Source organism: Nyctereutes procyonoides, unplaced genomic scaffold (genome assembly GCF_905146905.1).
Source record: "Nyctereutes procyonoides isolate TBG_1078 unplaced genomic scaffold, NYPRO_anot_genome, whole genome shotgun sequence".
Classification (NCBI taxonomy): Eukaryota; Metazoa; Chordata; class Mammalia; order Carnivora; family Canidae; genus Nyctereutes; species Nyctereutes procyonoides.
The window spans coordinates 65,452,083-65,479,178 of record NW_026575126.1 but is presented as its reverse complement, the minus strand read 5'-3'; the positions used below and the strand labels follow the sequence as shown (position 1 = coordinate 65,479,178).

Below are 27,096 nucleotides of genomic sequence, written 5' to 3'. Positions count from 1 at the left end.
GTTCTCTGCCTTCATATTTTAATGGCCAGTGCGGTAGTTAGTGGACAGACAGGTGGACAGGACATAGAGGGCCAGGGTGGTCACAAGTGTGCCATGGGCGTGGCAGGCAGGCCATCCTCCCCCTGGAAAAGTCTGTCTTTGGCAAGATGCTCCAGAATCCCCTCAGCTCAGGGCACCCCGGACTTGGAGCTTGAGGGTCCTGACTGGGGAGGGGACCCCCTCTCCCCCCTACTTGCAGTGGCTCCTGTCCTTCCTTGGGCCTCGCTGGGTGAGGATCAAGGTCTAAGTCAAGAGATGACTTCAGCCTGGGTGTGTCCCCTTGCGGCATCACAGACGGATGGAGGTGGAGCCAGAGAAGTGGACAGGGGTCCCCGGTCAGGTGCAGACTCCCAGGCCTGTGGCCTAGGTGGGTGCCTGGGTGCATGGACGGGGGCTCTCGATGCGGGGTGGGTGCACCCAGGCCAGCGCACAAGCTATGGTGGTAGAGAGGCCAGTGTAGACCACGGTCTGAGGGCATTCAGATCTAGGGCTACTATACCTTCGTGGCAAATGCATTTTGTTTGGGAGAACTAGTGTTTAGGGACAGGTAGAGGGGAGAGGCCCTCTCCTTGGGGAGGGCTCCCTGGTGAAAGAGGGTGGGGTCAGGTGACATGGATGGTGGGGACAGGTGGCCATGGGTGGGGGTCACCAAGAGGGGCCCCCGCTGGTGGCCTGCTCTCCTGGCTGGGGACGGCTGTGACCCCAGAGAGCACTGGCCTGGCTAGAGTCGGGGCCACCGCACACAGGGGATGAAGGGCAGGCGCGAGACAGGACGGGGAGCACAGTGCTGGGCGGCCCTGGGTGGCCCTGGGATGGCTCAGCATAGCCCTGGGGCCGGAGTGACAGGGCAGCTGGGCCCAGAGGGGGCGTGACTGGCACAGGGAGGAGGCCGGGGCCCCGCAGGCACTGCAGGCAGGGGCGGGGAGGGGGCCTCGGGCCTCGGGGGTGGCCAGGCCTGGCTCAGAGGCCGGGGAAGGAGGTGTTTGTGGAGGTGTGGAAGCAGCTGCTGGGGGCGTCCCGGGTGAGGCTGTAGGTGCAGTAGGCCACAGCGGAGCCCAGCGTCAGCCCCGTCATGTAGGACACGGTCATGGTGTTGCCTGCGGACGACACGGAACCTCAGGTGGCGGCCAGGGGCAGGGCGGCGCTGCGGCGGAGGTGGGGGGGGGGCGCTCAGAGGACCACAGCAGCGACCACGACGGCGGCCGCGAGTCCAAGCCGCAGCTTCTTGGGTGCGAAGCAGTGACCACCGCCCGCTCCCGGAGGGGAGGCCATCTGAGGACGGTTACGCCCCAGGTGAACACACGGGGTGCCCCAGGTGCTGCCTGCTTCTCTGCCTCCAGCTCCCCATCTACATGTGCCTCCTTGTTGCGGACAATGTGGGATGTCTAAGGGCTTCTGGAACTACTGTGCCCAGAACATGATCCATGGCCCCTGGCCCCCCCAACCCCTCTCCCCCTTCAGTCGATGGCAGTCCAGGCTTCTCGGGACACCCCCAAACTGGGGACTCCTTCTTGGCCCCAGATCCTTCTCTTACATCTGGTCTCCAGATCCATCAGCCCGCCCCATGGGCTCTGGCTGTCAAACAGATCCGGGATCTGGCACTTTCTTCCAGGGACGTGGCCCCCTGCCCGAGCCCCTCCTCTAAGGTGTGGTCTGGCCTGGACGAGTGCAGGAGCGCCTCCCTCCCTCCCTCCCGGCCCCTGCCTGTTCCTGCCTCACCGTCCAAGCAGCACCGGAAGTGGTCTTTACACACATTCAGGTCCTGCCGCTCCTCCTGGGGGCCTCCACCCCTACTGTGGGGACACCCCCCGTCCCATCGCTGGCTCTGTCCCTAGGCTTTCACGCAGGCTCTTCTTCTGCATTGTCACAAGGCTGGCTTCCTCGCCACTTTCTCCAGATCTCTGCTCAAAAGTCACCTCCTCAGGGAGGCCTTCCCAGATCATTCCACTTACATTGTAAACTCCCCATCCCAACAACCTCATCCTCTTTCTCTGCTTTTTCTCTGTCATATTTACCATCACTCAACACATTACGTGTATGGTCATTTGTCACCTCTGGACTGTCAGCCCCACACGCGCAGGGGTCATTGTTTTGTTGCCACTGTATCCCTGGTGCCTAGAACAGTGCCTGGCACACAGTAGGGGCTCATTGAGCACTTGCGGGATGAATCAAGTGGCAAGTGATTGATGAACGTCCCCACATCTATGAGCTCCCGGAGGCTGACATGACCCTGGAGCCCAGGAGCACCTTTTTGCCACATGGCCGTTGTTCCCGTGGGCCTTACCTGCCAGCTCTCGCTGCTTGGGGCTCACTTTGCCCGCTGCCAGGATCATGGGCACGCTGCCAAAGTAGCCGTTGCTGATGCCCATGAGCAGAGAGAAGACGCAGGGCCAGGCGGGGTGGCGCAGGGCAGGCGTGCCGCTTGGGTAGACGCACAGGATGAAGAGGGGGATGAAGACCACGCGCAGGCAGGAGCAGGCCAGCAGGTGGGTGCCCCGCCAGTCCATGGGCAGAGCTGCCAGGATCTGTGGGGAGCCAGGCACGTTGGCTCCCCGTCTCTCCCGAGCCCGCCACCCCTCCCATCTCTACGGCAGCCACACACAGGGTCCCTGTGCACAGATGCACCAGCTCTGGTGGGTCCCCATCCTTTGCCGGCCTTGGCCACTAAATCCACCAAATCCCTTGTTACAGCAACACACGGTCCTTGCTGGTGTGCCTAGCATCCATCTAAACACTGCACAAGGGGTCCCTGGGTGGCTCAGTGGTTGAGCATCTGCCTTTGGCTCAGGGTGTGATGCCAGGGTCCTGGGATCGAGTGCCACATCAGGTTCCCCACAGAGAGCCTGCTTCTCCCTCTGCCTGTCTCTGCTTCTCTGTGTCTTTCATGAATAAAAAAAAAATCTTAAAAAAAAACCAAAAACCAAAAAACAAGAACACTGCATGGGTCCCCCCACCTCATTCTCTCCTCACTGTACCCTCACAGGATGGGCTCCTGACCCTACTGGAGAAATGGGGCCCTCGAGACCCCAAGGGTCAGTCCTGCCTGCAACATTTTACACAGCAGGAAAGAGCACAATTAAGAGTTGAGCTCACTAAGCCTTGCTCCCTCGCAGACAGACTCATTTCTCAGACGGCTCTGCTGTGTGACCTTGGGCAAAGGGCTTTCCTTCTCTGAGCCTCACGTTCTTCATTAGTCTGAAGAAGGCCCATATCAGGCCTGCCCCAGAAATGGCAGCCTTGATCCTACTCCAACCCTGACCCCTGCCTGCCCTGTGCTTGTAGCACGGGGAGGGCACTCTGCCCAGATTCTTGTGGCCCCTTCGAGGTGCCTGCTCCCTGGGAGTACGTCCTGCGCTGTCTTGGGAGGCCTGTCCCACAGACCCAGTAGCTGCGGGGCGCAGACACAAGGATGACTGCTAGGGCTGCCCACTGTGGGACGTGGCCTGGGATGGCACTGTGGTTTGGCTGCCCCCTCCCAACTTGGGAGCTCCGGTGTCCTCAGCTCAGGGGCCGCCCCCAACCTGCAGGGACCCTGGAGGGGCTGCAGGCTTGCCTTGCCCACGAAGTCGGAAAGGTTGAACACAGCCATGATGAGGATGGGCAGCCACTCGCCCAGGACGCAGTGGCGGACCTCGGACTCGAGACCGGGGAAGAGGCACAGCGTGATGAAGTAGGTGACTGCGATGGAGAGCATGTCAGCCCAGATGGCGCGGGCCACAGCGTAGCGGTGCAGCAGCAGGGCTGTGGGCGGCAGGCTAGAGGTCAGGCGGTGGGGGCGCTGCCGGCAATGCCCAGAGGACCGCCCCGCCTGCCTTGCCCCCCGACCTCTGAAGGAGGGCCAGCTCCGCGTGACTCTCGGCTGTGGCATGTCGAAGCGCGTGTAGGTGCCTCCACCGCCGCTGGTCACCTCGTGGGCTGGGCTGTCCTTTGGGGACCCGCTGTTGGCTAGGCCTGGGCAATGGTGTTCCTGGAGGGAGGACGCATGGAGCCAGTTGGGTATGGGTGGGGAGGGGTCCTCCAGGTCGCCCACCCTGCACCCCACGGCCCCTCCAACACATAGAGCTCCATCCAGCCCCTGAGCCCTTCGCACTTGCTCTTCCCTCTGCTCCCGATGCCCTTCCTGTGGATCTCCACATCTCCCCTCCTCGGGGGTCAAGGTCAGCCCAGAGGGCACTTCTCAGGGAACCTCCCTGACCACCGTGGGCTTGGTCCCAGCACTGTGACACAGTGTGTTTGTTGCCTGGTGGCCCCTCTCTGTGTCACACAGAGCCTGGGTGACCCTCTGGACCTCGTCTGCGAGGACTTCGCTTCGGAGGACGGTGAGGGGCGTGGGGCCCCCCAGGAGCAGGGATGCTGACTCCTCCCGCCCTGCCCTCCCGTGTCATCCCACAGGCACCCTACCTGCCACCCTGCTCCCTCCGGGGCCGTGAGGCTCTGCTGCCACCAGAGGGCGCCCTGCCCCCCAGGACGGCTCTGGCCGGCCCACCAGCCGGGCCTCAGGCCACATACACGGGGGCTCGAAACCTGATTCTGCAGATAGAAGGAGGGCCCGAGGGAAGGCCAGGAGGTCGGCTGGGACCTGGACCAGGCGGTGGCAGCGCCCGACAGACTCACAAACTGGATGTCCCCCGCAGCAACGTCGTGGTGCACGCGGTAGCCGGCCCTGCAGCCCCCACGGCTGTCGCGGGGTCTCGTGGTGTAGTAGAGCACGAAGCGGCTGCGTCGCACCAGCAGGTGCAGCAGGAAGCAGAGCAGCTCCAGGCCCGCGGACACCAGGAAGAAGATGAGCGTACTGGCCCGCTCGTCCGGCAGCAGCAGCTTGGTGAGGATACGGCTCAGGGACACCATCACGCCCGCCGTGCCTGGAGCGGGAAGGAGCCATGCTCGGCCTGGGCCTCGGCCCCCACTCAGCATCCCCAGCCCTGCCCTACCCCTGCCTGGATCTGTCCCGGGCCCTGCCCAACTCTGCACCGGTCTGCCTCCAGCCCTGCACCTGCCCGGCCTTGCCCTGCTCAAGCTTCCTCCGGCCCTGGCCCAGGCCCCAGACGGGAGGGAGCTGTTCCCAGCATGTGCCCACTCAGACCACCCCTCCCTGGCCCTGTCTTCTCATACACACACCCCAGGAGCATTTGTACAGCGCTTGTTGTGTGCCTGGCACCACCCTGCCCTGAGGAGGACACAGTGGGGACAGGAGGGACCTGAGCCCTGCCAGGGCTCAGTGGGGGATGCTGCAAACAAGTTGTAGAAGAATGTCAACATCTGTGCATGACAGTGGGGGCAGGCAAACGCTGGGGAGGAGCATCCCCGGCAGGGGCTGGCCTGAGCTATGTTTGTCCATGTTCAAGGAGCTGACAGGAAGTGTGGGTGTGGTCACAAGATCACAAGGGAGGGCAGTGGGGTTATGGCAGGTGGGAGACCTCAGGCAGGATGTGGGTGTGGGGTGTGACCATGAGCCACTGGGTAGTGTCTGGCAGAGGCAGGCCGTGGCCACTGTTGGCTGATCTCAGAGTGTGGGGCTCCTGGCTGCACAAGCGACCCCAAATCAGCAACAGTCTGCAGCTGCCTCGCTCACCTCTGTGACAAAACATACCGAAATGATCTGCTTGCCCCGTGCCTTCCTGCAGCCGAACCCCACACACCTAAGGGTTAGAGCCCTGAGGGTGTCTGGGCAACCTCCCCACATGGTAGGGGATGCAGAGTACCCCGAAGAAGTGGGCCAACTTCCTGCCTGGACTACACTGCTGACCCTGGCCCATCCAGGCATCAAGGAAGGCTGAGAACATCTGAAGGAAGGGGCTTCAAAAGAGGGCCCTGATATGCAGGTGGGGGCAGCAGGGCCAGTGGGGAGCTGGCCACCCAGACCAGGGATCAGAGTGCTGGGTAAGGTTCAGGTTTGGGGGTGCCATTCACTGAGCAGGGGCAGATGGACAGGATGGGTGGGCTTGGAAAAGTGAGTCTGAGAAGCCATGTGGGGGTGCCGGGCAGGGGTTAGCTTGTGGGTCCGGGTATCTGAGGACAGCGTGACGCTGAGGTGTGGTGCCGGACATCGTGGTTTGGACAGGCATACCTTGCACACACATGCACACGCAGACACACAGAACACACGAGCACCCCAAGTCACTCTAGAGCCCCGCTCAGACGCATACGTGCTCTCACATCACAAAGGTCTGCACCCTCATAGAGATGTGCACACATCATAGACGTTCCCTTCCCATCGGGAGTCCCTGCCCCCCATCAGCCAGGGGGGGTTTGATGGTGGTCACCGTCCCCAACCAGGTGTGTGGCACATAGCCAAGGGCTCCTCCTGGGGGTCTGCAGATACTCACTCTCCCCGGTCATCACGCCCTGGGTGTACCTCTTGGGCAGCATCCCCGTGTACCCATAGAAGCTGGATTGCTGCACTTGGGGGGAGAGACAGAGGAGTGATTGTGAGATGCCACCCCTTACCTGGTGGCAGAGGCATCTGGCCCACCCACCCTGCCCAGCAAATAGTGTGTGCTGGGGACCACGGGCCAGCCAGGTCCTGGCCAATGAAACACGAGCAGAAAACATGCACCCCTTCCGGCCGAGGCGAAAAAAGCCAAGTGGACTTCTGATGTTTCTCTCCCCCAGTGGCAGTGACCAAAGGGGCCTCGTGTTACAGATGGGGACCACTGAGGCCCAGCTCCCAGGGACTGTGTGAAGCATCGCCTCTGTCCACGTGTTGGACATGCAGCGAGAGCCAGAAAGGAGTCTTATTTTGTGAAGCCACTGAGATTTCTGGGCCAGCTGGTTCCTACAGCCTCCCTGCTCTCATCCGAACCAACACAGAGACGCACAGGCTCAGAGCCTACCGCTTAGCAAATCCCTGCCCTACACGGACACCCACCCCAGAGCAGACAAATCATGAAAAGTAGGATCTCCTGGTCCTTCCTGGCATTTGCTTTTTTAAAGAAATAGAACAGAACAAAACAGACCTGAGGACACCACCTGGAGTGAGGACATGGTTTCCCAGAGCTTCAATCTCACTAATAAGCACACACACGCATGCAAACATGTTCACTGGCTCATAGTGTGAAACGTATTTCTTGCCACACAAAAAGAGTTTGAAAGAGTACAAAGCCACCACCTGGACCTTTCCAGACATTGCTGCCGTGAAAGAGGGAAGCGGAGGACCACACAGGACTAAAGGGGATTAAAGACATGACAGTGAGTGCCGGGTGTGATCCTGGACTGCATCCTGGGTCAGGAAAACAGACTGCTATAAAGGATGCTATCCAGGTGATGGGTGACATGTGACACGGATCCTGAGAGCGCACCGTGTGGGTTATGCTTCCTGACTCAGGTAACTGTAACACAGGGATAGAAGAAACAGCTTGACTTCTAGAAAATACACTCTCAAGACTCAGGATTTAAAAAAAAAAAAAAAAAAAAAAGGACTCAGGATTTAGGCAAGATGACTCCCAAATGGTTTAAGATGAAAACACAGATTATTTTATATGTTTTCAGAGGCAAAATTTATTCATATCTATGTGTATAATGGGGACAGAGAGCATCTATGTGACAAAACATCAGCCACTGGCGAGCCTAATGAACGTGAAGGGTGTGTGGGAATTCCTTATGCTATTCTTGCAACCTTTCCAGAGGTATGAAATAGTTTCAAAATAAAGTTAAAAAAATAAGTTTGAGAGACACCCCCCAAGAGCAACAAGGTGACATGGTGACGTGGGCAGGATAGTTCTTGAAGCACAATTCATACCTGAGGAAGCCAGGGGATTGCCTCCACGTCCACGTGGCATGCAGTGGGTGTGTGGACGTGTGCACAGTGTATGCACTCTAATGCTGTATGTGCTCGGGGCACACGGGCACTGTGGATGTGCAGCGTGTGCGCATGTGTGGAGTTTACACATGGATGCAGCACGTAGGTATACACATACAGTGTGTGTATGTGTGTGTGTGTGGAGTGCCACAAGGATGTGGCATGTAGGTGTAGATATGCAGTGTGTGTGTGGGTTTGTGTGGAGTGTACACGTGGGTGCAGTACACAGGTGTGTAGGATGCGCGTGTGTAGGATGTGCAGGTGGATGCAGTAGGCACCGCGGGTGTGCACTCCGTGTGTGAGCACACGTGTGGGGTGCGCACGTGGATATGTCCTGGCGCTGAGCCCACCAGCCCGTGCGGTACGTCCCCAGCAGGTGGGGGACCGGGGTGTGACGGCCCACGGCGGGTACCCAGAGGTCGGTGCCAGCCCCCGTTCCTACCTGTGCAGCCCAAGGCCACGGTGCCCACAGCAGCCAGGTTGATGGCGTAAGCCTGGTCACGAGAGAAGAGCTGTAGCCATACGTCACAGATGCTGATGAAGAGGAGGGGGCCCAAGGCCAAGAGGTAGCCTGTGGGAGAGGCCAGAGTGGTGGGCAGGGAGCAGCAGGCGGGGGGCTCCCCTCGTGCCACCCTTCCTGTGGAGCAGGGTCAGAGGTGCCCTCTCTGTCTGCCTTTCTCAACGCTTGTATGGCTGGGGACACTTTAGAGGTCTTAGAGGAGGATGCCTGTAAGGCTTCCTGGAGGAGGTACCACTTGAGCTGGGCCTTGAAACTGGATGTTGCCATGAAGAGGAAAGGGACAGGAAGAGCTGACTAGGCCCCGGGACGCGATGTTGGGTGCACAGAAGCCTCCCCAGGGGCAGGTATCGTGCTAGCAATATGGTGCACCCACCACAAGCTGGACCCTATTTTCATACGTTGAACCCTGTAACGTTCTGAGGAGGTGTGCCCATTGGACAGATGGGTCGCAGGGTAACTGAGGAGGTGAATGGCAGTGACAGGCCAGATGTTCGAGAGCTGGGAGCCCCGGTGGGCAGTGTACCCGCGGTGATCCTGGTGTGCAGGTTCAGTCTCTCCACCAGCGCGTTATTCAGGAGCACGGCCACCAGTGCCACCAAGATGTACGTGAGGCTCATGTCGAACACAATTGAGGTCCCTGTGAGGGGGAGGGTTCGCCGGCAGTAGGTGCTCAGGGGAGCCCCTGTCTCTGCACCCACCCTCAGCAGGTACTGCTTCCTCGCTCTGCCTGAAAGTGGCTGGCAGCCCAGGGAGGGTGAGCGGCCGCCCCGAGTCACTTAGCAATTTGCAGCTGAGCGAGGATTTGAATGAACGGGCTCCCCAGCAGGGTTTCGGGAGGGTGGCGAGCCAGAGCCGAGTGTGCCGCCGGCCTGGGGAGGCAGGGCGCGACGGCGGGGGGCCCACCTGGGTACTTGTGGTGTAGGTAGTCCACGTCGGTGATGAAGCTGTTGTACGGGAGCAGGAAGCCCACGCCGGCCAGCAGCATCGCAAAGTAGATGGCGTGGTAGCGGTCGTCGGGCACCGGCTCCTCTACCGCTAAACCCAAGGGCAGCAGCAGGTAAGAGGGGGGATGAGCCCCTCCACACCACGGTCACTGCCACCGTGTCCACCAGCATCACGGCCACCATCCCCCTTCGTGGCCAGAGCTGTCATGGCAACCACCCATGGCCACCACCGTCGTGGCCATAAAGCAGCTGGCTTGACAGACTGTAGAACGGCCCCCGGGGGGACTCAGCTGAGGCGAAACTCCCCAGGAGGCTGCCTAGGCTCTAACTGGGGGTCCAGTACCCGGGCTGAGCTCCCCACACCAGCACTCGTGTGTCCAGGGAGCACGCAGGTGGACGTGGGTCCACTCTGACCTTCAGGGACCCACTAGCAACGCGGCTGCCTCCCGCCCCTATGACTCCAGGCTGCGGGCCCAAAGGGACGGTCCAGGGTCCAAAGGCACAAACACTTCTACCCGGAGACACAACAGTCCCATTGACCGGGAAGCAAGACGGCCCCTGGCCACGCTGGGCTCCTCCTGGTCCCAAATCAGCAGGCAGAGAAGAGGGTTGCCAGGGGGCTGGGGTGGCTCATCCTGACTACCAAGGGCACATCAGGGATGGAACAGAATAGAGCAGAGGGGTGCCTGGGGGGCTCAGTCAGGTATGTGTCTGCCTTCAGCTAAGGTCATGATCTCGGGGTCCTGGGATGGAGCCCCCGTTGGGCTCCCTGATCAGCAGGGGGTCTGCTTCTCCCTCTGCCTCGGTGTGCGCCATGCATGCGCACACACACTCTCTCTCTCTAATAATAAATAAATAAATCATAAAAAAGAGAATAGAACAGGATATGAGTACGTCTGGAACAAGTATGTCACGGCATTTGTTAGGATTTCCACTCCCGGGGGCTGAAGTCAACGGAAAACAATCTGATTTGTGCCTTTAGAAATGAAGGTCTGGGTCCCCCCACTGGGCAAAGAACCATGACCAACTCGGTTGTGGAGGGAACAGGCGCGGGATGGGCAGCAGAGAAAGGTAGTTATAAATACCAGCCATGACCACGGGACCCCCCAGACCCCAGGAATGCCGCTGTTACACGTATTTGTCCCTCACCTTGACGCGAGTATGTCTGTATGTGTCTATGAACCCAAAGCTTGCGTTTGCCCACCTTATCACCTCACCGTCTAACAGAGGACAGGTTTGTGCCAAATCTCAGTATTTAGATCGTGCGCTGTCAAAGGAGAGGTGGGAACGTGCTACGTCAGACTTTGCATCTTTTGGGGAAAGGGTCAGTGTGTTTTCGGTTGCAGAGGGGTTAGCTGAGTCGCACCAGGTGGCAGTATGACTTAGTGTCTTTATTTGGAGATTAAGTGTGGTTACGGAGCTGTGTTTGAGAGCCATGGGGGCAAGGGGTGGGCTGTGATGGGTCCGTTTTATGGGTCAACTTGGCTGGCTTAGTCCCTCGTTCAATCGGACACTGGTTGAGGTGCTGTCATGGAGGGATTTTGTGGATAAAAGTCTCTCCTTAGCGGACTCTAAGTTAATCAAAAGGAAATTACCCTGGGTGGGCCTGACCTAATCAGGCAAGGCATTTAGGTCTTCCCAGAGAGCCAAGACCCTAAACAGGTCAGGGCCCTGGGGTTTCCTGAGCACCAGCCTTATGGACTTCAGACCACCTTAGCCAGGCTCCACTGTAGTTGCTTATGTTCTGTAGTAAACCACACCTGTATCCTATCTACAACTCTCTACTATCTGTGTATGTATCTCCCACTGGCTCTGTTTCTTGGCTGAGTGACCCAGCCACCATCACCAAGGCCACTATAGTTAAAATCACCATTGCCATGACCACCATCTGCTTCTATGGCCACAGTCACATGTTATCTAGTGCCACGCCTGGCCAGGGGAAGTCTGGCACCCTGGGGATGGGCCCAGAGCTGGCTCTGCCTAAGTACAGGGGAACAGGGCTTGGCCAGCAGGACCTCTGCTTCCCATGTGCAAAGACAGGGGATGAAACCAGAAAATCAGCCTCTATTTCTGAGCCTGGAGGGGTGCTAGCAAAAACTGCAGGCATGGGCAGCCCAGGTGGCTCAGCGGTTTAGCGCCTGCCTTTGGCCCAGGACGTGATCCTGGAGTCCCAGGATCAAGTCCCACGTTGGGCCCCCGGCATGGAGCCTGCTTCTCCCTCTGCCTGTGTCTCTGCCTCTCTCTCTCTCTCTCTCTCTCCTTTCTGTCTCTCATGAATAAATAAATAAAATCTTAAAAAAACAACTGCAGGCACCCCAAAATGAGCTGTCACTGGGGGCCTCTCGAGGGCAGGGACAGCCCTAAGCAATGTTTTGGGGCTTCTGTGCAGCCACAGTGAGGGTGGCACCTGGACTTCTCCCCTTTCTAGATGACAGAACCAAAGCTCAGAGAATGGTCACTCGCCCAAGGCCCCCAAGTCGGTGGAAGGACGTGGCTCAACCCAAACCTGTCCAGTGTCAGCCCCGCATGCAGCCCTCTACCGAGCAAGTCCGATCGCATAGGCAACTGGCCCATTTCCTTGATGTGGGGGAACCGAGGCTCAGAGAGGTTTAGGCCCGTGTCAAGGTCACACGGTCAGGATGAAAATCAAGTCTTTGCACCTCACATTGGTCCTCCCATCTGGCACTCACTTGCCCATCTCCACTGAAGGGAGGCCAGTGAAGGTGACCCAAGCGACATGTGTCACTTCCAGACGGAAGCTCTACAGGGCAGTGCATGATTCATTGTGCGCCCTTCCACCTGCCCAGAGGTCACAGGAGCCCCTGGCCAGATGAAAGCTCTTCGCCTGGCTCCGTGACCCACGTGGGACACATGACATCAGGGCGAAGTCCTCGAGACAGATCCCTCCTGGCAGATGCTGCGTCCTGCACTCGATGACTCCTGGGGGCTCCCGCAGCCCATCCTGGCCCTGAGCCGGACACACACCTGCCCCCGCCCCCGCCAGCCCCGTCACTCACCGGAGTCCGCGAGAGCCGGGACGCCCCCAGCCACACCGCCCTGGCCCTGAGCCGTCCCCGCCGCCACCTCCTCCTCCAGCTGGCAGCTGTCGAAGCTGAAGCTCATCACCACGCTCCTGTCTGGCGTGCCCGCCACGCTGGGCTCCTTGAGGCGCTGGCTGCCCACGGAGCCCATGGCAGCCCGTGCTGCGGAGAGGGGAGAGGAGGCGGGCTGAGCGAGCCAGGGGGACCCCGCACCCCGCTGCGCCCCCGGGGCACACGAGCCTGTGGCTGAGCGGTGCCATGCCACTCCAGGCTTGGTCGCAGTGGCGCCATGACGGGGACCCCGGTGACAGTGGCATGGTGGCACGGAGGGAGAGACATGGGGTGGGCGGAGGGAGGATCTGGAGCTGGAGTGCCAGGACTCGGTGAGCAGTCAGAGTGACAGCCGACATCACTGAGGGCTGCGTGTGCCAGCGACGTGCTCAGTGTCCCCCGCACCATCTCCCTCTGGGAAGACGTGCCCATACTCACTCATTTTACAGTCAGGAAGGGAACGGGAGCCTAGAGGCAGCCGCCCCCGCCACCCCCACCCCAGTCTCACAGACCGTAAGGGGAGCAGCCTGGGGACACTCAGAAGCACCGCAGCCCTCCATTCTGGGGCCAACCACTTTCCGTGGTGGGAAGTCCTTCCTTTGGTCTTACCCCAGTTTCTCTTGCTTCAATTCAAGTCTACTACCCTTACGTTTAAAAGAAAGGAAGAAGCTAATTTATCCCTGATGGAGAAACACCTCCATTGTAGAGGTAACCCTGTGGGGGGCAGGTGGGGCTGGAGGGAGTCTTGTTTTTATCCCTAAAAAGAGTTACCAGTTTTTCTTTTCTGTTTTTCTTTTTTTAAGATTCTATTTTTTTAAAGCAATCAGCAAACCCAGCGTGGGGCTTGAGCTCACAACTGCAAGATGGCACGCTCCGGCGACTGAGCCAGTTGTTTTTCTAATGACTTTTATTCATTTATCTCCTTACACACTCATGGCAGAGAATCGAGACAGAGGTGGGACACCAGAGCATCGGGCACTGAGTGTGGCACCTCGACCCACCCAAGAGTGTGTGTGAAAGCCCACAGAAGAAGCCAGGAGAAGGCCCACTTCCCGAAGGATCCTGGGTGTCCGAGACTGCTCCAATCATCTCTGCAGTCGGCCCGCCACCACCCCTCCAACCTCCACCTGCACTTCTTTTGTCTCATTTCTTCTTGCCCTCCTGCCTCAGTTTACCCGCTCCCAGCCTCCGGATCTGATGTGCTGACTAGTTACTGAGCGCCTCCTGCTGGCCCTGTGTTCCCACCCTTCCTGCGCTCTACAGAGTTTTAACAGGGACCTTGGAGCTCGGAGCCATCCTGCTTCCTTCCAGGCTGGTCCAGGGACTGGGGAAACTGTCCCTGCCAATTGGGGGCTGCCCCAGCTGATGGGCACCCACAAGCATGGGCAAGAGGGTTGAGGATTCTCCATCTGGGGGCTGAGAGGCAGGCGTAACCCCACTGCAGGCTCAGTGCATCTCCCAAGTGTCCCCCAGCCCTGGGCCTCCTGCCACATCTGGAGCTGGGGATACCAAGTGGACTCAGGACAGAGCTGCGCCTGGTTTGAATGACCGTGGCCTTGCTCTGTGGCCTTGGTCAGGATCCCGCACAGGAGGCTCCAAGACCCTGGGCCCCGCCCTCCCAGCCTCCCTGAGCCGATAGGAAGGCCGAGGAAGGAGCCAGCAGCAGAGCAGTGGTTTACAACAATGGCACACTCCCCCCTGCAATCCGCTCAGGACCTGAGCCCAGCCCCAGAGGACGCCCGAACCCTGAACCCCTGACCTGTGTTCTGCAAAGCTTCCCAAGACGCAGCGCCCTGGACACGCCTGGCCACACCACCCGGGAAGGCGGACATGCTCAGCATTGAGCCAGGAGGCGGCCCCACTGCTCCCTCTGGCTCATCAGTGAGGCAGGCAGCTGCCACCCACAATGCCTGCCTCAGCCACTGTCCCCATGTCCCCATGTGCTTCTCCTGGTCCCTCCTGTGGGCAGGGGGCTCTGGCTTCCCCTGTGGCGGCCCCAGGCCCCAGGCACGACATCACTGGCCTGGGCAGAGGCCAGGCCTTGCAGGGTGGCAGAGTGTGGGGGGCGCTGAGGTGGCTCATCTATACCTCTCCCGGCCAACTCGCCCCTCCCTGGACCCCTCACATTCCACACCAACAGCCTGGAGCCTCAGATCGTCCCCCACCCCATTCCTCCTCTTCTCATGTCCCTCTTCAGTTAAGATTTAAGGATATGCACATGGGCTTAAAAATGCAAGAGAGCACGGGCTCTTCTCTGATCCCCCCACCCTGCCAGAACCCCTCAATGTCCACCCCTGGGGAGTAGTCGAGAGGACAAAGGAGGAGTTCATTTCTTTGGTCAACAGGTCACCACTTAATGCCTCAATGGGCCACTCCAGGCCTCAGTTTCCCTATCTCCCTGTTGTGGATGAGGAAGGTGAGGCGGTCACGTACTTCATAAATGGGAGCAGGTGGCTAGATGGTCAAAGCTAGGCTACACACAGGAGGCGCTCAGAAGTCACACCAGCCCCTGCTTCGGGGCACTGCTGTGGGCCTCAGAGGGCTCTGGATTCCAGCAGTCCTGAACGCCTGGCTCACGGGACCCCACTTTGCCCGGAGAGCCAAGGTCAGAGGTCACGCAGCTCGCACTGAAGCCCTGTCAGGGTCAGCACCTTTGCCCCCCCCCCCCCCTTTCAGCTCACAGATTGCCCCAACTCGTCCCTGCTGGTTCTGCCCACAGAAAAGTGGGTTTCAAGGCCCTGGGCCGCTTCCTTCCTGCAGTTGCTGTTGGAGAGGCGAAGGCACTGGCCACAGGCGCTGGCTGGCAGCTCCCAGCCCAGTCGCACCCCCTCCTCCCTGGCCTTGGTTTCTGCGGGTCCCAGGCCAGCAGCACCCTGCATCCCCAGGCTCCTTCTGCCTGCCGGGTCCTATCAGCAACAAAGTTGGTTCCCAGCCTGTGCCCCTAGGCAAAAGACAGACTCCCCAGGCAGGCCACCGGAGGTGACCCCTGGGCACAGGCCCTGCCTCTTACAGTGGCTTTTCCAAGAGCCAGGAGGGAGCTGGCTGGGGGGTGACGTGAGACGGGGCAGAGGGGGTCCAGGGAGGAACTTCAGGTGGAAGGACCCTCTGGGCACGCCCGGGCGGGCGGTGGCTCCCAGCGCCGGGCATGGCGGGGGCCACTGGCCACTCGGAGGTGGGCCGACGGGGGTGGGGGGCTGGCCCGGTGCAGAGGGCGGGTGAGGTACGGGCTGGGAGTACCTGGGACGAGGGTGGGGTGGGGGGGAGATTCGGGGTCCCCAAGCACGTGCCCTCGCCGCGGACTCAGCGGCCCGACCGCCACGGAGGGGGAGGGGCGCGGAGTGGGGCCGCGCGCGCCGCAGACAAAGGCTCCGACAGGTCCCCGCGCCTCAGCCCAGCCGGGCCCCCGCGCCCGCCCCCGCGCCCGCCCCCGCGCCCGCCCCCGCGCCCGCCGCTTACCTCGCCCGGCCCGGCCCCGGGGTCCTCGGCGCGCCCGGCCCCGCCGCCCCCGCCGCCCCCGCCGGCCCCGCGCCGGGACCCCTGGGCGCCCGCGCCCCGCGCCCCGCGCCCCGCGCCCCGCGCTTCGGGCCCGGCGCCCCCGCCGTCCTCCGCGGGTCCGCGGTCCGTTCCGCGAGCGTGTCCGGGGGGCGCAGCGGCGGCGGCGAGCGCGGCGGGGGCCACCACGCTCCGCCCCGGCCCGCCCCCCGCGGAGCCCCGCCCCGCCCTCCCCGCCCTCCCCCTCCCCTCCCCCTCCCCCTCCCCCTCCCCCCCAGCCGAGCCCGCAGAGGCGGGGGCGGGGCGCGGCTGAGGTCCTCACCCGCCCGGACACCCCGGGAGGGGCGCGGTGGCAGCCGCCGTCCCCCTCGGGGTGGCCTCGCCTGCCCCAGCCCGCCACCCCCCCTGCCCCAGCCCGCCACCCCCCCCCCGCCCCATCCCGCCACCCCCCTGCGCACCTCCCCGCGCGGACACCCGGGCCCACTACCCCGCACTCCCTCCTCCGCCTCGGGTCCGCTGTGCCGGGCAGGCCCGCAGCGCCCAGCTCAGTGGCTGGGGCAGGTCACCCGGCGGCCAGACCCCAAGTTTTGAAGGATGAGTAGGAGTCCGTGGGCTGGAGGCCGTGAGGGGCGCGTCCCAGCCGGGCCTGGGGGTTGACGCCAGCCCCCTTGCCCAGTCTCTCCTCCCCCCAGCTTGGGATGAGACCCTGGCCGATGGCTTCCTATCACTGAGCCTCGGTTTTCTCTCCGGGAAAGAGGAGTCTCTCTCGGGGCTGAGGGCCCGAGCTCGCCCACTTTTGTCTGAGCCTCTGTTTACTCTTCTGTAATGTGATTTTAAGAGAGACTGTCTGGAAGCCTGGAGAACATTGCAGAGGGGAGCCCCCGCCCTGGCGCAGGAAATGAGCTAGGGATGGAGGGTGGGTGTCCGTGCTGGGGAGAGGGTCCTGTAACAAGGTGAGAAGGTAGACATGTCCTGGGTCCCTCCAGGGCTGGGAGCTGTGTCCATGGGAATCAGACGAACCCCCTCCCCACCCAGGACCGAGCCACCAGGATGGGATCAGAATGGAACTACCAAAGCACCCGCCAGGCCCCTGCCTGGATGCCTCCTCTCACTTCCCACCAGACTAGCTCCTCCTGTTGTCCTGAGACCCACCTCTGCCATCCAACAGGAAGCCCCAGAGGTGCTGGTCAGCCCATAGCCGGAGTTGGCACCTTTACTCAAGGCCTTGCCCCATCCCTTCTGAAAGACTGGAAGCCCCCTGGGAGTAAAGCCACTAGATCCTCAGTGCTCAGTGGAGTGCCTGGCATACAGAAAGAGCCAAATATTTGTTTGAAGAGTGGACTTAACTGGGTGCTGAATTAGGCTGCATTGAGTGAAGTAGAGTGAAGATAAGTGAAAGGTGCTGGGGAGGGTGCTGTCGTGCACTCAGGGCTGGAAGCACCCCTCTGCCCATCTTCTGGTGCTGTCTGGACGGCGGCGGGGAGACAGCCAGGTGATCAAAGTAACTGATCTTAAAGTAATGAGCCTTGTGCTTCCCACAGGTCTGGAGTTTTGAAAGGGTCTATGCAGGAAGCCATGCCGAGCTCTCCTGGGTGTAAATAAAAATTATTTGGCATGTGTGAGACATTGCTCTAGATACAGGGGACAATCAGGGTCCCTGCTCCCATGGAATTTCAGTCTAATGGGGGAAGCTGGCGACAAACAAGCAGCCACTTTAGGAAGCATCAGATGCCTGCAAGACAATAGGACAGAATGGTGGCGTTGTGTGTGACCATGGGGATGGGGTGGGCATCATTGTCTAGTGGTCAGGGAGGGCCATTCTGGGGAGGTGACGCCAGAACTGTGTGATGGAGAGGAGCCCATTGTGGGGTGGTTTCTGGTAGGCGTGTTTGGGGCACAGGGAACCGCCAGTGCAAAGTCCTGGAGCCAGGAAAAGCTCATATTCAAGAACAAAAAGAAGATCAGAGGAGGAAGAACTTTCCAGTGGGAGATGGGAGGTAAGGCTGGGGGCATAAAGCAGCCTGAGGGGGGTCTTGTTGGCAGTGGGAATGAGTGGGAGCCCCTGGAGTGTTTCTGTTGGAGGAAGAAGCATGACCTGACCCAGGTTTTTAATCCTTGGTTGCTGGTGGGAGTGCAAATTGGAACAACCCTTCTGGAAAGTAAATTGGCCTAAAAAAACATGCTTATCCTTTGATCCAGAGTATCTAGCCCAAGGAAATAATTCTAAAATACAGAAAAGGCTTTGTATATGAAGATGTGCATTGTAACAGCCAGACATTGCAAAAATAGCCCAATTACTCCGGGAGAGTGGGTAAGGAATATTCATCATGGTGGGAGACAGACTATGATTGTTCTATCTGAAAAATTCAGGGGGCGCCTGGGTGGCTCAGTTGGTGAAGCATCTGCCTTCCGCTCAGGTCATGATCTCAGGGTCCTGGGATCGAGCCCCACGTGGCACTCCCTGCTCAGTGGAGATCCTGCTTCTCCCTCTGCCCCTCCATCTCCCTCTCCCCGTCCCCCCTTTCCCCCTCCCCCAGCCATGTGCTCTCTCTCCCACAAATAAATAGAATCTTTTTTTAAATTATTTATTTATTTATTTATTTATTTATTTATTTATTTATTTATTTATGATAGTCACACACACAGAGAGAGAGAGAGGCAGAGACACAGGCAGAGGGAGAAGCAGGCTCCATGCACCGGGAGCCCGATGTGGGATTCGATCCCGGGTCTCTGGGATTGCGCCCTGGGCCAAAGGCAGGCGCCAAACCGCTGCGCCACCCAGGGATCCCAAATAAATAGAATCTTAAAAAAAATATATGAGAAACCCAAGAAAGTGGGCCAGTGGAAGACTGTAACCACACTGAGAAATCTGAAGTCACCACTAGGATGCACAGCTCTGAGGTACCACCAGGTACCTACCCACTCAGGTGGAACTGGTAGGGTGAAAGTGGTGACACACAAACAGGAAATGGGAAGCACTGCAAAAGACACGTTGCATCTAGGCCACAGAAGTTTTTTTTTAAGATTTTATTTATTCGACAGAGAGAGAGTGAGAAAGAGCACACAAGCGGGTGGAGAGGCAGAGAGGGAGAGAGAAGCAGGCTCCCTACTGAGCAGGGAGCCCAATGCGGGGCTTGATCTCAGGACCCTGAGATCATGACCTGAGCCAGAGGCAGACACTTAACCAACTGGGCCATCCAGGTGCCCCTGGGCCACAAAATTTTTAAAAAATGGGTAAGATGGGGCAGCCCGGGTGGCTCAGTGGTTTAGCATCGCCTTCAGGCCAGGGCATGATCCCAGAGTCCTGGGATTGAGTCCCTGCATGGAGCCTTCTTCTCCCTCTGCCTATGTCCCTGCCTCTCTCTCTCTCTCTCTCTCAACAAACAAACAAATAAATAAGATATTTTTAAAAATGGATAAGATGATATTCTAGGAAAATATAAACAGACAACCTGCTATCAGAAGAGAAAGGAATCTAAATAAAACAATTACTAAGCAGGAACTAGAGGATTCTGTTGAAGATCTATTACCCCTCCATTGAAACCCGAGGCTTGGTTGGGTAGGTTCACAGAATTTCAGAATTTTACCAAACTTTTAAAGAAGGAGCCACAGTGCAATCTTACTCTTCCAGAGCACGGGTTAAAAAAAGAAAGAAGAGCTTCCTAAACTTGACAGACTTCTCTAAGAAATCAACAGACCAATCTCACCTATGAATGGCAGTATAAAATCCTCACTGAAATAGTAGCCAACACAATCCAGGAGCACATTGCAGTTAGCATGCTCTATAACATGGTACACGCAGGGTCTCGTAAGGAACGCCATTGACGTCATGCGTCACAGGAACAGGTCAAAGAAAAAAAACATATGGTCACTGATACGGACACTAAAGTGGGCAAAATACTGAAGTGTCTGGGTGGCTTAATCAGTTACGTATCTGCCTTCAGCTCAGGTCATGATCCCAGGGTGCTGGGATTGACTGACACATTAGGCTCCCTGCTCAGTGGGGAGCCTGCCTCTCCCTCTCCCTCTGCCCCTCCCCCTGCTTGTGTTCTCTCTCACTCTCTCTCAAATAAATAAATAAAATCTTAAGAAAAAGCAAATCCAAGGACTTTGAGTGAAAGAGCGCCCACCACCCTGTGGGTGGGCCTCACCTAATCAGTTGAAGGCCGGCAAAGAACAGAAAGTTGATCAGTCAGCCCTGAGCAAGAGGGGAATTCTGCCCCTGGACTTCAGCTGCAGCATCAGCTCTTCCTAGGTCTCTAGCCTGCCGACCCGCCCTGCAGATTTTGGACTTGCCAGCCTCCATGATTATGTGAGCCAATTCCTCATGCTAAATTTACATTACACACACATCCTACTGATTTTGTTTCTCTAGAGATTCTGGTTAATACAGTGTGTAGAGTATGAAATCATTGTGTTACAAAGGGGGAGCATCCACGGGTGTGCTTGCCTGAACACAGATTGTTCTGGAAGGCATACATGGGTAGGTAACGGTGATTGCTTTGGAGAAAGGAGACAGGCTGGGGTCAGAGAAGGGATAATTAATTTTATTGTAGCCTTTTTTCAAATTTAAACTGAACTTAGGGCAGCCCGGGTGGCTCAGTGGTTTAGTGCCTGCCTTCAGCTCAGGGCGTGATCCTGGAGACCCGGGATCGAGTCCCACGTTGGGCTCCCTGCATGGGGCCTGCTTCTCCCTCTGCCTGTGCCTCTGCCCCTCTCTCTCTTTCTCTGTGTCTCTATGGATAAATAAATAAAATCTTTTTAAAAATAAACTGAACTTAATTTACTGTAGACTTGTATACACTTTGGATTTTTAAATAAGATTATTTATTTATTTATGAGAGAGAGAGAGAGAGCGTGCGCGAGAGAGGCACTGTATTAACCAGAATCTCCAGAGAGGCGCTAAAGCACTGAGCCACCCAGTGATCCCCTGGATTTTTTTTTAAGTAGGCTTTATGCCCAGTGTGGAGCCCAGCGTGAGACTTGAACTCACAACCCTGAGATCACAACCTGAGCTGAGATCGAGAGTTGGACACTTAACTGACTGAGCCAGCCAGGTGCCCCTGCATTTTTTTAAAGTGGGACACACAGGATACACAATACAGAATATTCACTTCACATAGAGAAGTGACTAGAAGGAAATGCAGCAAAATACTGAACTGTGTTCCTGAATGTTCCTGTCTGTTTCTCCACTGTTTCTATAAGCCCAGGTCAAGTGTGTTTTTTTTCAAGTACATGTTTCTTATGAAAAACAAAACATGTGTTTATGTGCAGAGATAGACATTTTATCTTCCTCACCTGCCTGGTTCCCGTGCTCTCTGCACCCTGGCTCCTGATGGCACCAAGTGATGGGAGGACTTGGGGGGTGAAGGACTCCTAGTCTGGAATAACAGGAGAAACTTTGGGGTTTAGATTAGGGCCAAGGTCTGGGCATAGGATTGATGTTGCCCAATGTCCAGAGCATCTGAGCAGTGGCTTGTGGTTGTGTGTGTGTGTGTGTGTGTGTGTTTGTGTATTGGGGGGGTGGGTTTCAGGGCTGTGTTGTGGGTGCAAAAGGGGCTGGCAGCAATGGCATGAGGGGTGGGTGTGTCTGAGGAGGTCCCAGAGCTGAGAGGGGCGGGCCATCCCCACAGCTGGAGTTTTCCTTGGGGCTCTGCAGAGTGGGGAGGAGCCCTTGGTGTCAAGGAGGAAGTGGGGCCAGCGTGCCTTTGGGGTTCAGTGGGTTAAGCATCTGATTCTTAATTTCGACTCCAGTCCTGATCTCAGGGTTGTGAGATCTAGCCCTGGTGATGGGCTCCACTACAATCATGGAGCTTGTTCAAGATTCTCTCTCTCTCTCTCTCCCTTCCTCTGCCCCTCCCCACTGCTCTCTTTCTCTCTTCCTCTCAAATAAATACATAAATCTTAAAAAAAAAACAAATTAATCTCCCAGTTCCCTGTGACCTGGGACTGTTAGCATCCCTGCCGAGTTTCTGTGTGAGCAGACTGAGGCCCAAGAAGGCCCCTAGCTGGTAGGTGGAAGCAGAGTCTTGTGCTCTTCAGCCTGTGTGCTGGCCGCTAAGCATGGGTGCCTCTGTTAGGGGTGACTGCAGTGCTGGGAAACGGTCCCTGTGGGGGTGCCAGGGTGGGCGAGGCTCGGGGCCAGGCCTGCTGTCAGTGCCAATGACACCCGGGCCTCACTGACAGCAGCGAGGACTCTGCTAATCGATGTCTGTCCTCCCGACCCTGTTAGCAACCCTCCCTTAGAGGAAAGCCATCTGCCAGGATGAAAAATGCAGACAATTAAAGGCCCATCAGAGAAGCAGGTGACAGGCTGCAGCAATGACTGTGGGAGGAACCTGCAGCATGACTGTTGTGTCATCTGGGCCCCGGTGGCACAGCCAGATCGGTGCATGGAGATGCTGTGCCACGGTCTGCCTTGTGGACAGAGGGAGCAGGGGGCTGCCACTGCCAGAGGTCAGGGCACCTGCTTTTCCTCACTTGGCAAGCTCCAGGTGCTGTTCTAAATGGCCTCAGATGCTTCCCCCACCAAAAAAAATAATTTTTCAGTAGGATGGCTATCAGGGCCTCCTCCTTGGTCTCCTGGCTTTTGCCACTCTGCCCCCCAACCCCTCTTCTTGGGCAGAGTGAGCTTTCTAAAAGGTGTCCTTCTATTGCTAACTCTCTCCCATAATTCCTCAGTGGGCACTAGGGTAGAACCCAAAGCCCAAGGGGTTCTGAGCCAGCTGATCTCACCCACCTTGCACACACTCGCCCTCGAGGAATGGCTGATAAGGGTGAGAGGGCTATAGGCCAGCTCGCCAGCCTTGAAGCCCCATCAGCTCTGCTCAGGCCAGGCCGATATGATTCCTTTGAAAACCTTGTGGGCTTCCTGTGTATGAGATTACAACACCCTCTATTGGGTAAGAGCCACACATGCACATCTGTTTGAGACATTGTCTCTCTGTTTGGGGCCATGGGAGTTTTAGGAGCCCTCTAGTCGAGCAGAGAAAGTCTAAGTTTTAAGATTCTTAGAAGCCCTTTCCACCTGGCTGAGAGTTTTGAGTACGGCCTGGAGTGTTTCTTAGCCGTGTCTGTTACTCCGTGACCACTCTCTGTGGCACCTTTGAGATTTTGCTGTGTTTCGTCAGTGGTAGTCCACAGTTGATCTCTGCTTTGGGGTGAATCCCTTCCCTGGGGCCCTCGGGTCTGTTATTTCTGGTGGTCAATCCAACCAAGCCTCCCAGGTGCATGTGCTTGTACACAAACCTTGAAGGAGACACTTTGGGCCCAAGCTAGACTTTCCAGAGTAGCTCTCACCACTGCAGACAACAGCCGCCAGCCTGGCCACCCATGAAGGAACACGAGCCACTGCAGACCGCCAAGGCCCACCACGACCCACCATGGGGACTCAGTCTGGGGAGATGTGGCCAGCCAAAAACCAGGGGGGCAGTTGAAGCATTATCCTAACCCCTGCAGCTATGGAGTGAGCTGGTCTTGTTTTAGGGGAAAGAGGGACTCAAGATTAGCTTAAAAATAGACTTCATGTCAGGGCACCTGGGTAGCTCAATGGATTGAACATCTGGCTCTTGGTTTCAGTTCAGATCGTGATCTCACGGGTCATGAAGTGGAGTCCCCCATCGAACTCCACGCTCAGTGAGGAGTCTGCTTGAGATTCTCTCCCTCTACCCCTCCCCCACTTGCTCTCCCTCTCTCCCCCCCAAATAAATAAATAAATAAATAAATCTTTAAAAAACTATACTAAAATAAACTTAATGTCCACAAAAAGACCCATAAGGATTTTATTCACAATAGTAAAAACCTGGCAACAGCCCAGGTGTCCATCAGCAGGAGATGAGTACACAGACTGTGGTCCTTCCAGACCACAGCACGGTACTCAGCAATAAAAGGGAACGCAGCACTGATACCCCAACAACTGGAAGGAATCTCAAGAGCATTGTGCCGAGTGAAAAAGGACACAGAAGGACACATATCCATTCATATGAAGTTCTAGACCAGACAACATGGTTCTGAGGTGATTAAGAGGGTGATCACCCTCGGGAAGCGTGCGGGGCATGGGGAGCTATCTGGGGTGACGGCGATGCTATGTCTCGGTGGAGCTCTGGCTTCTGCAATGTGTGCATCTGTCAAAACTCAGCAAGTGTCCACTCTAGATTTGTGCATTTCACTGTTGGTAAATTTTACCTAAAATAAACAACCCAAACCCAAAACAAATATTGACCTCTAGTTAATGATATGCATGTTTAGGGGTGAAGTGACTGATGTCTGCCACGGACTTAGAAATACATTAAAAACAGCGAGTTGGGCTGGTGGCTGGCAAGGGGGACGGGGGGAAGGGCAGCTGTCCCAGCGAGCTCACAGAGCAAATGCAGACAGTGAGCATATGGGTGTTCACTGCACGATTCTTTTGGATCTTCTTTATGTTAAATTTTCATAATAAGATGTTGGAGGAGAAAGAAGAATAAAGAGAGCCCAGCCGTGCCCCTGCCTGCCCGTTGCTGCTCCAGCGGGGCTGTTCCAGGCCACGGCGGCTGCGCCATCTGCTTCCTACGGAGCTCAAACCTAATTTACTCCCAACTTATTAACTTAAAGCCCATTAGAATCTTCCCGTCAAACGGGTACTTGCAGCCAAGAGCCAGACAGAAAACGAAGTGTGGGGCCTGCCCAGGACACGGCCGGGAGGGAGAGGGAGCAGGAGCCTCCCCAGGGCAGAGGGAGGGATGCTGCGTGGGCTGCTGCTGGATGCGCCCGGCAGGGCGAGGCTCAGCGGATCTCGAGGGACGGGGGTCTCCCCTCCCGCGTCCCCCTGAGCAGGGAGTGGCCTTCATTGACGTCACCTTCTCTAATTCTTGCACAGACGGGTGTGCCCTGAGATGAAGAAGATGAAGAAGCCAGCCGGTGAGTGGTGAGGTGGGACTCCCACCTGGGATGGTGGGTCACAGCCATATAGGCACCGCATTTTGTGCTCACAGTGACCCCAGGACACAGGATTATTGAGGCACCTTAGGGCGGGCCCAGGGACCACCACGGTGTCAAAGCCTATTTCTGGCCATGGACGGAAAGGCCCCTGGAACTGCCCAGGACCCGGGTCCAGAGAGGAGAAGCCCTTGCCGGGCGTCACCCTCCAGGACGCACCGTCCGCCCCATCGCTGCCCAGCGCAGTGCCCCTGCCTCCATGCAAGCACCTGTGCTGTCAACCTCGGGAGAAGAGGAGAGTCAGCCATCTGGGCTTTGTTTAAATCCAATAAACAAGCAAAGCCGGTAATTCTGTCCTAAGAGGGTGAAGACCCCCCTGCATGGTGCTGTGCGTGATGGGGGGGGATGGGCTGGACGCTATAGGCAGCGGCTAGGAGCCAGGCTCTGCTCCAATCCTCACCGCGACTCTGCCAGGGGAGGCCTCAGAGAGGTGGGAGGGCTTGCTCCAGTCCCACAGCAGGGCCAGGATGGCACTCTTCCCTCTTCAGCCACTGTTGTCGATCCTGCAGGTTATGCCACCCCCTGGACCCCCACGCCCCAGGCCTACAGATCAAAGGGGTGGCACCCTGGCCAGGCTTCCCGGACTGGGCCCCCAAGCCGTAAGTGGCCTCCCGGGTCTGCACCCCCCAGGACACCACAGGCCGCCAGCAGGATGGGACAGCAGCTCCCAGGGCTGCCGCTGGAGGGTGGCCAGGACGGCAGACGCTGCCTGGCCCGGCTCCAGGAGCTTTTAGCAGGAAGAGCTCTTCATTATGGCTGCTGTGGGTGAGGTTGGGGGACCCTGGGGACCTGCTGGGAGCCTTGACTCCTCTCTCCCTGCCAGTTCCAAATCTCTGGATCCCCTGCCCACCTGGCTAGCCGCTGTGCCCCCTCCCCGCCCAGCACCAGCCACACCCGGGCTCCTGTGGCTTCCGCTCCCCCACAGGGAGGTGACTCCTTCCTGAGCTTTACCCACGGAGTTCCCTCTACCTGAAGGACTTGCCCGTTGACGCACACTCCCCTCTACCCCACCAACATCTACTCTTCTGCAAGGGCTCCAGGCCACTGCCCCCTCCTCCAAGGAGCCTCCCCTGGCTTTGGTGAGGTAGGGATGACCCTGAGTATCACTGGGTATCAGGGATCATTGGATCCTCACAGGTGGGGATGAGGCCCAGAGAGGTGAAGGCGCTCGTGCAGCATCACACAGCTGAGGATCTTGAGGCGTTAGCTCCTCTCTGGGTCTCGGGAGGAGGGCTCCAGAAGTGAAAGGGGCTGAGCAAGTGGACTATTGTTGGGTGAGGGGTGGGGTGCAGAGTGACGCCAGCCCACTGTCACCAGATGAAGGTGACTGGATTCTCACAGACACCTCTCCTCTGTTCCCAGAGCACATGCATGATATCTCACGTCCTACAGCTCTGGAATCAGCAAACCCATTTCACAGGTGAGAGAAGGATGCCAGGGAGCCCCAGGGGCCGGCCCAAGCTTTCCCAGCCAGCCTTGGTGGGAGGGGCAGAACCGGGGCTGGAGCCCGAGCTGGTACCTGCTTATGACAGGCTGGCCACCGAGGCTGCTGGCCACACCTGAGCCACACCTGGGCCTTACCTGGGGCTTGCTGTGCTCCGTCTGAAGCCTTTCCAGTGAAGTCAGAATTTGCTCGTCAGGCACGCTGTTCACAGGAGCCTTTGTACTCTCTATTTACAAGAGGAGGCTTGTGAGCAAATTAGCAGGGTAACCAGGGAAAATGTTTGGCTTCCGTGGGTGGGAGTTGGAGCCATCTGTTCTCAAGTGCTGAGAAAACACTGGAGCAGCCGCGCGGGGGAGCCGGAGCACCAGCGGAGCCGGGGACAGCGCTCCCTGGCGCCCAGGGCTCTGTCCCCCCGGCGGGCAGCTCACCCTCTCTGGACCTCAGTGTCTGCATCTGTAAAGCCGACGTGGGGATCATACAGCTGCTATGATTCCAGAACGCTCCCTGCCTGCTTCCCTTCTGGGCCTGCATACTCCCACCCCCCTGGGGTGTGGACGGAGCCCCCCAAGGCAGAGGAAGCCTGCCAACTGGGAGGACAGTGTGGGCCTTCCCAGCACCAGGCTTTGGGGTTTTATTTACCACTGGATTCGTTTGTTCCCAAGCTGAAAATAGCTTTATTGTTTCCTCTGAATGTAAAGATGATAATCCACCAAATCCAGAAACGTGTGACACAGAAAGGTGAACCAAGCGCGATGCACCATTCCTTGGATGGAGAACATCAGTGGAGGGGA

The 27,096-nt window shown here is 57.9% G+C and overlaps 1 protein-coding gene across 3 annotated transcripts; it reads right to left on the bottom strand.

Moving 5' to 3' along the window:
* On the bottom strand, window positions 1–26,464 carry SLC29A4 (solute carrier family 29 member 4). Of its 3 annotated transcripts, none has more exons than XM_055341413.1 (11): window positions 26,443–26,464; window positions 12,319–12,504; window positions 9,261–9,392; window positions 8,881–8,994; window positions 8,280–8,408; window positions 6,366–6,440; window positions 4,654–4,901; window positions 3,865–4,006; window positions 3,593–3,780; window positions 2,324–2,564; window positions 1–1,136 (listed from the first exon to the last, which is right to left on the bottom strand). In XM_055341413.1, the coding sequence occupies exons 2-11, from the start codon at window positions 12,491–12,493 to the stop codon at window positions 1,000–1,002; spliced, it is 1,581 nt and encodes a 526-aa protein (XP_055197388.1). In that variant the 5' UTR covers window positions 12,494–12,504; window positions 26,443–26,464; the 3' UTR covers window positions 1–999. The 3 variants fall into 3 exon arrangements, with proteins under 3 accessions (XP_055197388.1, XP_055197387.1, XP_055197390.1); XM_055341412.1 differs by lacking the exon at window positions 26,443–26,464 and adding an exon at window positions 15,850–15,881; XM_055341415.1 differs by lacking the exon at window positions 26,443–26,464 and having other exon boundaries at window positions 6,366–6,435; window positions 8,280–8,371; window positions 12,319–12,854.
* Window positions 26,465–27,096: the final 632 nt, after the last annotated feature.

Excerpts from the sequence above, each read along its gene's own strand:
- SLC29A4 (XM_055341413.1), bottom strand. The coding sequence starts at position 12,493 with ATGGGCTCCGTGGGCAGCCAGCGCCTCAAGGAGCCCAGCGTGGCGGGC. Across the intron at positions 6,441-8,279 it reads CGTGGCCTTGGGCTGCACAG|TGCAGCAATCCAGCTTCTAT; the intron begins GTAGGAACGGGG and ends TCTCCCCCCAAG. Across the intron at positions 4,902-6,365 it reads GGGCGTGATGACCGGGGAGA|GCACGGCGGGCGTGATGGTG; the intron begins GTGAGTATCTGC and ends TTCCCGCTCCAG.